A 9,764-nucleotide genomic window follows, 5' to 3' on the forward strand; every position below is an offset into this window, starting at 1 on the left:
AGCAGTATCATAATCAGTGTTCATGTAACTCTGAGAGTGTACAAATGGAACCAAATGGACCCGTTAGGGTCCATTTGGTTCCATTTGTACAATCTCAGAGTTACAGACACACAAGGTTCAATTTGGTTGCTAACTATTAATTTGTCTGGGGACCCCCTGGAACCCCCTCAAGGACCACTGGTTGAAAACCACTGGCTTAGAGGAAGCTTTTATGACCAAAGTCATTAAATACCAGCCGCTCCTCCATACCATCACAGAGCTAGGTTATAGGTGCAATCTATTTGTGTTTATGTTTGGCAGCCTAGGACATGTACATAGGTTGGTTGTAAGAGGCTAGGACATGTACATAGGATGGTTGTAGAGGCTAGGACATGTACATAGGATGGTTGTAAGAGACTAGGACATGTACATAGGATGGTTGTAGAGGCTAGGACATGTACATAGGATGGTTGTAAGAGACTAGGACATGTACATAGGATGGTTGTAGAGACTAGGACATGTACATAGGATGGTTGTAGAGACTAGGACATGTACATAGGATGGTTGTAAGAGACTAGGACATGTACATAGGATGGTTGTAAGAGGCTAGGACATGTACATAGGTTGGTTGTAAGAGGCTAGGACATGTACATAGGTTGGTTGTAAGAGGCTAGGACATGTACATAGGATGGTTGTAGAGGCTAGGACATGTACATAGGATGGTTGTAAGAGACTAGGACATGTACATAGGATGGTTGTAGAGGCTAGGACATGTACATAGGATGGTTGTAAGAGACTAGGACATGTACATAGGATGGTTGTAGAGACTAGGACATGTACATAGGATGGTTGTAGAGACTAGGACATGTACATAGGATGGTTGTAAGAGACTAGGACATGTACATAGGATGGTTGTAGAGACTAGGACATGTACATAGGATGGTTGTAAGAGACTAGGACAGGTACATAGGTTGGTTATAAGAGGCTAGGACATGTACATAGGTTGGTTGTAGAGACTAGGACATGTACATAGGTTGGTTGTAAGAGACTAGGACATGTACATAGGATGGTCGTAAGAGGCTAGGACATGTACATAGGATGGTCGTAAGAGGCTAGGACATGTACATAGGATGGTCGTAAGAGGCTAGGACATGTACATAGGATGGTCGTAAGAGGCTAGGACATGTACATAGGATGGTTGTAAGAGGCTAGGACATGTACATAGGATGGTTGTAAGAGACTAGGACATGTACATAGGATGGTTGTAAGAGACTAGGACATGTACATAGGTTGGTTGTAGAGACTAGGACATGTACATAGGATGGTCGTAAGAGGCTAGGACATGTACATAGGATGGTTGTAAGAGGCTAGGACATGTACATAGGTTGGTTGTAAGAGACTAGGACATGTACATAGGTTGGTTGTAAGAGACTAGGACATGTACATAGGATGGTTGTAAGAGGCTAGGACATGTACATAGGATGGTTGTAAGAGGCTAGGACATGTACATAGGATGGTTGTAAGAGACTAGGACATGTACATAGGTTGGTTGTAGAGACTAGGACATGTACATAGGTTGGTTGTAGAGGCTAGGACATGTACATAGGTTGGTTGTAAGAGGCTTCCAACAGCTTGGAAAGCAGCTAAACGGCAAAATTCTGTGGAATCTCTTCTACTATCGGTTTGATTGATTGATGTACTTTATTTAGTAAGACATGAGAACAACAGTACATGGAAGTACAAATTCACAATACGAGGTCTACTAAACTGGAAGACTCATAAAAGCACTGAGCTTGTTTCAAATGAGTTCCCCATGCACACAAATCATGGTGACATATAAGAGACAGACAGTTATACACAACTACTATAGAATGTCATACAATCAGTTTACAGGTTACTGGTATGAAGAGTGAGAAATATGTACAAAAGAAGAAGGAGAGGGGGGGGGGGGGGTAGGTTAGGTTAGGACTTAGACAGGGGCCATTTTCCAATTGCAGCCTCCTGAAGGTGTATCTTTAGGGCAGTTTTGAAGGAGAGTAGGGTTTTACACTCCTTTACTCCTTTTGGTAGGGCGTTCCACATTTTTGATGAATAGCATGAGAACGAGTTACTTAAGCAATATTACACGAGAGGGTGTGCTTTACCGTCATTATTGGCACGCCAGTGATGCGGTCAGGAACGAGGCGCAGCCGAGTTCCGCCAGCATCACTGAAGTGCCAATAATGTAAGGTAAAGCACACCCTCGAGTGTAATATTGCGATTATACAACAGTTACCAACAAAACACATCCAAATGTATTCATATTGTGGGGCAATTCATAATAAAAATGTTTCGCTATTATGTTTCCCTGTAAAGAGAAGAGTTTATTTGACTGAGACAAAATAGTCCCTGTAGCAGCGCTCTGAGGCACTCAGAGCGCGCAGCTGAGGCACAACACCGCTGATTCCAGTAGGCTATATGCTCCGTCGTACGAAGGTATCGCGCGGCGAAAATAGCCGATCTACAAGCTCACAACGCATCACGTTGTGAACTTGTAGATCGGCTATTTTATAACATACATTGGACTGTTAACGAAATGGGAGTAATTTTACTTTAACACAGGAGGATATTTATACAGTATGTTACCATTGAAATAAAGCACACTTTTTTCCCAGTTATTCCTTTTATTATAGAATTTTAGGCGATTTAGGCTACAACATACATAAACATAGTCCATTTTGCGTAGCTGTTTGTTCTCCGGTGGGTCAGGATACTCTCTGTGTGTTTTCGTACCGTGGGACAGCGTGACGTCACAGCACAGCTGTGCCATATATGGTCTAAGCAGGCGCTGACTGCAGTGCGGAGTGATTTATTAATGTGATTCGGCCCGTGCTATGATGCTGGTTTGAAGCACGGCTAGAAAGCTATTTCAACCAATCAGATTGCTTGGTCGGAAGTCTCGGAACTACCTGTTGTATAATTCCCTTTGTTGAGCCAAAAAAGGGTTGGACAAGGTTTGTGGAGCTTCCTCTGGTATTGTGATCATGGACATCATTAACATTTTGGAAGTATTTTGACAAATACAGGGGGATCCCAATGTTGTGGTATATCTTGAAGACCAGGCCCATAGCAAGTTGCTGTACTCTGTCCCCAACCCTAAGCCATCCAATCCTATCAAAATGATCAGGGGTTAGATGGGTTTTGTAATTGAGGCCAAGAAGTAGCCTTACAAGTTTGTTTTGGGATGTTTGGAGCCTTGTTTTTAAGGCCTTGGAGGTGTTGTGATACCATGAAGTACATGCATAATCGTAATGACCTTGTATGAGGGCCACTGCTAGAGTCTTCAGAGTATTCTTACTGACTTTACGATCAATACTCCACAAATAGCGTGTTTTTTTGTGGACCGTTTTGATCGTTTTTTCAGCATTTTTGTTACCAGAGAGGTCAGCCTCCAAGATAGAGCCCAGGTAGGTAATTTTGTTTTTTCTTTTGATGATGTCATCACCTGCTTTGATCGTGAAACTCTCTGCCTTTCTGAGGTTAGGAGTGGACCCAAAGAGGATGCATTCCGTTTTGCCCAGGTGTATTGAGAGCTTGTTGTCGGAGAGCCAGATGCAGATCTTATTGAGTTCAGAGCTGAGAGTTTTCTCAACCTGCAGCCTGTCCCTGTCCGAGACTAGCAGGGCCGAGTCATCTGCGAACAGGAACAGGTTGCAGTCGCAGGCTGAAGACATGTCATTCACATATATCAGGAACAGTAAGGGTCCTAGTATACTTCCTTGGGGAACACCAGAAGTCGCCGCCAAATATGGCGAAGACGCTGTTATTTGTACCCCTAAAGCAGTGGTTCTCAAACTTTTTCATGTCAAGTACCCCCAAATGGACACTTATTAGCCCGCGGACCCCCATTTGAAAAGATAAGCCAGGGACCCCCATAAGAGAAGGTTTTTACGGCTCTAGCAGTGATTCCAGTTTCACATGCATTAGGCTATACAGACCCCCATTTAATGGCATTTCTATACCTGGGACCCCAATTCATATTGTAAAATCAATGTTAATTTAACTCTGAGGGTGTACAAATGGAACCAAATGGACCCGCTAGGGTCCATTTGGTTCCATCTGTACACTCTCAGAGTTACAGACCCATAAGGGTCCATTTGGTTCCTATCCATCATTTAGCTTGGGACCCCCTGGAACCCCCTCAAGTACCCCTGGGGGTCCCCGGACCCCACTTTGAGAACCAATGCCCTAAAGGGTGTGGGAGTATTTGTCCATGATTTGCTGACTGTACATTTTTGACAGCACCTTGTCATATTTGTGTCCTTGTATTGTATCTCTTATGTGGACATAAATAAATGATTAAATGCGTGTGTGTGTGTGTGTGTGTGTGTGTGTGTGTGTGTGTGTGTGTGTGTGTGTGCGTGTGCGTGTGCGCGTGTGTGTGCGCAGGCGGCCATAGAGAAGGTGAAGGAAGGAGACAAGATGGTGGCAGCAGGAAAGATCACCAGCCTGGAGAAACACAACATGAGCAAACGCATCAGTACCATGAGCTACGCACTGCAGGGTAATACACACACACACACACACACACACACACACACACACACACACACACACACACACACACACACACACACACACACACACACACACACACACACACACTCCAGCTCTCTGGTGTAAATACAATTATTTTTCACGCCATTTTAGAGGAGGCAAGCCGTAACATTGTGTTGCATCTACAGTATCTCACCATATATCTCACTGGCCAATCACAGCGCGTCTAACTGACTAGTTGCCACGCGGCTGCCTCTTAAAGGGTTAAGGGCTGGGTTACGTAAAGACCCCACCTGCCCCACCCCACCTGCCTCTGATTGGCCTACCGAACGCCCCCCTTCTGTGACACACGCGGAAAGCTTGCCTCATCCAAAATGGCGCCCGAGATACACATGTCTCAGAGCCGAAGGAGGCGTCTACCTTTATATGTCTATGATTGTGGTGACATGGAATCCTCTAAAAAAAAAAACACCCATTGTTAATTGTATTAGCTGCAGCTGTGTTGCTTACATCACTGTTAAATGAGTTGTGTTGCTTTATTGTTAAATGAGTTGTGACATGGTAATGTGATTCAAATGTTTGTTATCAGGGCGTCCCTGAAAAAGAGAGCTTTGCTCTTAATGGGTTTCCCTGAATAAATGAAGGAAAAAGAATGAATAAGGCCAGCCTTATGCAGCCTGACGTGTTTTTACCCTGCTGTAGTTTTTGACCTAAAGTTGAAAATAAACTACACAATCAGCCGATGGGTTTCCTGTCCCTTTAAGCAGCATGGACAGTGACACTGTACATGCTACTAAGATACTGTGAAACTCAATTATACTTTTAACTGTTAAGATTAGTTTTGGCTTCTTTCTTAATAACATCTGTCTGTCTCTCTCTTAGTAAACTGTATTGTTGACAGGAATACATTTACTGTGGGCACAGATGCATTGTGGGTCGGGCGTGGTGCGAACTCACAGCACCGGAGGGCTACACACACACACACACACACACACACACACACACACACACACACACACACACACACACACACACACACACAGGGTGTGTAACCTGACTCTCTCTCTTGTCCCCCACAGCCGAGATGAACCATTTCCATAGCAACCGTATCTACGACTACAACCGTGTCATGCAGCTCTACCTGGAGGAGCAGATCAAGTTCTATGAGCAGGTGAGAGAGACAGACAGACAGACAGACATATAAAGACAGAGAGAGACAGAGACACAGAAAGAGTGGGGTGTGGTCTGCTGTCTACAATTGTGTAGGTATTGTATTCCTACACAGAGTTGACCTCGTACATAGAATACTGTACATATATGAACAGAGCAAATGCCTTTAACTCTTTCACTGCCAGAGTATATACTACTAAACAAAGCCCAGACTGACAGAGATTTTTCTATTTTCTTCCTTTGTCAAGTATTCACAGAATATGTATCTCCTTTATGATCCATACCCTGATGGGTGCTAATCACTGAGGGTTTCACTGTGCTTTTGATCACAACCTCCAGTTGGCTTGTCATACGCCGTTAAAAATAGCGTGTTTCGCCAGAAATACATAGTAAAACACAGGAGCCCAGATACAGGATATTTCCCTTCGGATGCGTCATAGCAGAAAAAGACGAGAAATCTCGTCGGTGGCAGGCAAAGAGTTAAGCACAGACAGACAGACAGACAGACAGACAGAAATGAAAGCAATGCATTATGAATGCAAATTACACTTCTACCTTATTATTATTATTATTATTATTATTACATTGTTTTTTTATTCTCTTCTCTGATTGGCCAGATCACTGAGAAACTGCGACAGGCCCTGGGACAGTTTACCACGCTTTGAAGAGGAACACACACACACACACACACACACACACACACACACACACACACACACACACACTCTACATTATTTATCAATCAGACAGACAGACATGTGCTCTATGGGTGCAGCAGAGTTCAACTTGGTCTCAGCTGGGTCTTCAGCAGGGGGTCCGGCACCCCTAGGGGTTCCTCAGAGTTACTACAGGTGGGCTGGCTGCTAAAATGTGTGTGTGATAGGAACACAAAAAATCTTTTGTCTGTTTTCCCCAAAAAATATAGGTCTAAAATTGAGGGTTGGGTGTCAACACTAGGCTCCAAATAGGACCCGAATCCAATGCAGAGGGGGAGGGGGGTTAGCCTGGGACCAGACGAATCTGCGAGTGCAAAAAAAAATTGCACTCTGCGATTTTTAGAGGGGGGTACCACACAAATGAATGAATTGCACCCATAGTGTCCGTTTGCTCGTCACTAGTTCCGGGTGCCTGACTGACGCAGTGCCCCGCCAGCCTCAATCCTTCCCTTTTTCTGACCTTTTCTGTGGCAGTCCGCCGTAGTGGTCCGGGTTTCCGAGGTGGTCCGTCCATGATGTGACACCAAGTGCCATTCGTAGTATTCCTGTGTAGACGCCGTCCAGGACCTTTTCCTGCTACAACTATATGAGCGTTCATGTCTCGACTCGCACTACTCCACCCTCTCCTCGTCCCATGCAAGGCCTTCCATGCAAGTGCCCTCCGATCCGGACCTTAACACTGTGTTCCGTTTGAAGCCTCGAGCACCGTCCCGTCCCGTCGGCAGTGGCCATGGTTCTGTCCTCCGTGTTAAACGCCATTACTTTAGTGTTCTTCTTGGCATTGAGCTTGAGGCCTATACATAGAGCTTAAAGCAAGCTTTAACTGCTATTGTTACTACATGGAATAAATGTATGAGAAGTTACTGTTCATTACATTTCTTAAAAGTTGACCATTACTAATTGTATTTGGTTCATTGAAACGGCAGTATTTTCAGGACAAAGGAGTTTCAGCATTGAAGGGTATTACTAACAGAAGGTATTACTAACATAATATATATATATATATACATACATAGTTTGTTCTAGTAAACAGTAAATACTGTTTACTTCAGTTAACTCCTAAAGTCATGAAGACATTTATTTTGTTATCTAAACATTTTACTCACTTGTTTTTTTTAACCGTTTCGTAACCGAAACAGAATCGATAAGAAACGGAATCATAACTATAACCATCCTATCTATACTGATAATACAAATGAACATGAATCAAACGTGTTATTAGCAAAGATCATGTGTTAACAAAAACAAACAAATATACATATATATATATAATTACACAACACTGACGGTAGTACTGTCAGATAGATCTATGAAGCCATCAAAGCTGCGCTTGAAAGCAAAACCTGTGGAATACAAGCTAGTCTCACATTAACACTCAACAGACAACAGACGATTGATGAGTCAATCGGCTTAGATATGGTGAGATACTGTAGATGCAACACAATGTTATATAATATAAAGAAAAAACATCACATGGATGCACCTGAAGGACGTATCATCAGTGTTGTAGCCTGGGGTCGACGGGTGTTTCGGGTCTCACAACAACATACACCCTCGCCCAGGTGACCCAGCCGGGGTTGATCAAGCCCCCGACTTACGTCCCAGTAGCTACTGTACCCACGGTCAGTCCTCTTATAGGGAAAGATAGACTTACGTCCCAGTAGCTACTGTACCAACGGTCAGTCCTCTTTAGGGAAAGACAGACTTACGTCCCAGTAGTTACCCACGGTCAGTCCTCTTAGGGAAAGACAGGGCCACTCAGTCCACTTCTCCGGAACTACTCTGCCGGGGCCGGGGGAGAGGAGAGGCTCTGGCTTGTGGAGGGACTAGGCTCTGTGGATGGCCTCCTGGCCGGGCTCCTCCTCCGTCTCACCAGGTTCAGGACCTGAGCGCTGCACCAGACTCCCCCCGTTCCAAACATTTCATTCTGGCGTCATGGTGTCTTGGGCCGTGGTGGTACTGCAGGCTCCACTAGCGGCTTGCTTGAATGACCCTCCTAAAGGCCTCACCGTGGGTTTGTTGAGCTTCTTCCTCACGGAAGACACAGGCTGGGGGAGTTAACCCATACTGCTCCCGGATGCCGTCTACATTCTGGCTGTCACCCGTCTCTCCAGTGACTGGTTATATACACTATATATGGGGGGCGGGGGTCCCTGGTCCCTGCTTCATGTCTCTCTCAGCTCGGCGGGGTCCTTGACCTGTAAAAACGCCTGAGTTCTAGTTTATGTAAGCATGAGTTTAGCTGGTCTCCCAGAGAGTTGAAGCTGGTCCTGGATCAGATTGTAAATGTAAAGATAAAAAGGGAAACTTATGTATGTCTAATAGATAGATGATGTTTAGTGTTGGAGTGTTTGTGTGTTTGTTCATAATGTAGTCATGTTCTCCACATGCAGTGTTCTCTGAGCTGCACTGCCTCAGTTCACATGAGTTATTAACCCATTCGTACACGGATTGCATCGTGTCGTTTTTAGGTGTCTTTTGGCTATTTTATTTTGGGGAAAAATCATGAAACTGTGTGCAAATCATTGAATTTATAAGCTTTTTAATGTGAAAATGTTTAACTCCAATCTTTGCTTCTGGGGGATTCTACAAATGTTTTCTAAATCTTAACAGGTTTTTTTAAATGTATATTTTTTGCTATATATATCAGTGGTGCTTAAAACCTTTTTCATGTCAAGGACCCCCAAAATGATATGTATTTGGCCGCAGACCCCCATCTCAAAATATGTTGTTCCAGGGACCCCCAGAAGCAAAGATTTGAGTTACAAATGTTCGCTTTAAAAATATATATATTCAAAGATTTGCACAAATTTTCAAGATTTTTCCAACAATAGCAGATCTACAAGTTCATAGCGCTATATAAGCTTGTAGATCTGCTATGTTTGAATAGCCAAAGTGTAAGATATGGATAAAGTGGTTTCACGGATGCGTTCCCAGATTGAATGTTGTTATGAACACGTTTTGTCAAAATGCTTTGAAACGCCTCACATAATGTACCTTATTACACTTGTACCACCTTATTACATGTACCACCATGATGTACCATAGACCACTGGTTCTCAACCTGTGGCTCAGGACCCCATGGGGCTTGTAAAGGTTGAGAAGCACTGCCATAGACCACATGTACCTTACATACAGTACGTACCATAAAGTATATGGTCTGTATCGTTGTTGTCGGGCAGAAACCTCTTATCTCATTTTTTTTACTTTTTGTGTTTTTCTTTTTTTGTAAATGAAGCCCTACTTGTTCATACTACAGCGTCACCCGTAAAAAGTAGCAAAAGTAGCAGTTCAAAACGCTCAAAACACGGCGTGTTTCAGCTTGTAGATCTGCTACTTTGGCCATTTTTTCATTTGAATCCT

The 9,764-nt window shown here is 43.8% G+C and overlaps 1 protein-coding gene across 4 annotated transcripts in view; it reads left to right on the plus strand.

The window, feature by feature from the left end:
* Positions 1 to 9,223, plus strand: part of LOC311041151 (sorting nexin-9-like) — a 47,393-nt gene extending 38,170 nt beyond the window's left edge. For all 4 annotated transcript variants that reach the window (XM_084051664.1, XM_084051665.1, XM_084051666.1 and 1 more), the window contains exons 16-18: positions 4,408 to 4,522; positions 5,595 to 5,686; positions 6,303 to 9,223. In XM_084051664.1, the coding sequence (XP_083907790.1) occupies positions 4,408 to 4,522; positions 5,595 to 5,686; positions 6,303 to 6,350 (255 nt within the window). In that variant the 3' untranslated portion in view covers positions 6,351 to 9,223. The remainder of the gene's footprint in view (positions 1 to 4,407; positions 4,523 to 5,594; positions 5,687 to 6,302) is intronic.
* Positions 9,224 to 9,764: the final 541 nt, after the last annotated feature.

Source organism: Gymnoscopelus microlampas, assembly GCF_963454915.1.
Source record: "Gymnoscopelus microlampas genome assembly, chromosome: 24".
NCBI lineage: Eukaryota > Metazoa > Chordata > Actinopteri > Myctophiformes > Myctophidae > Gymnoscopelus > Gymnoscopelus microlampas.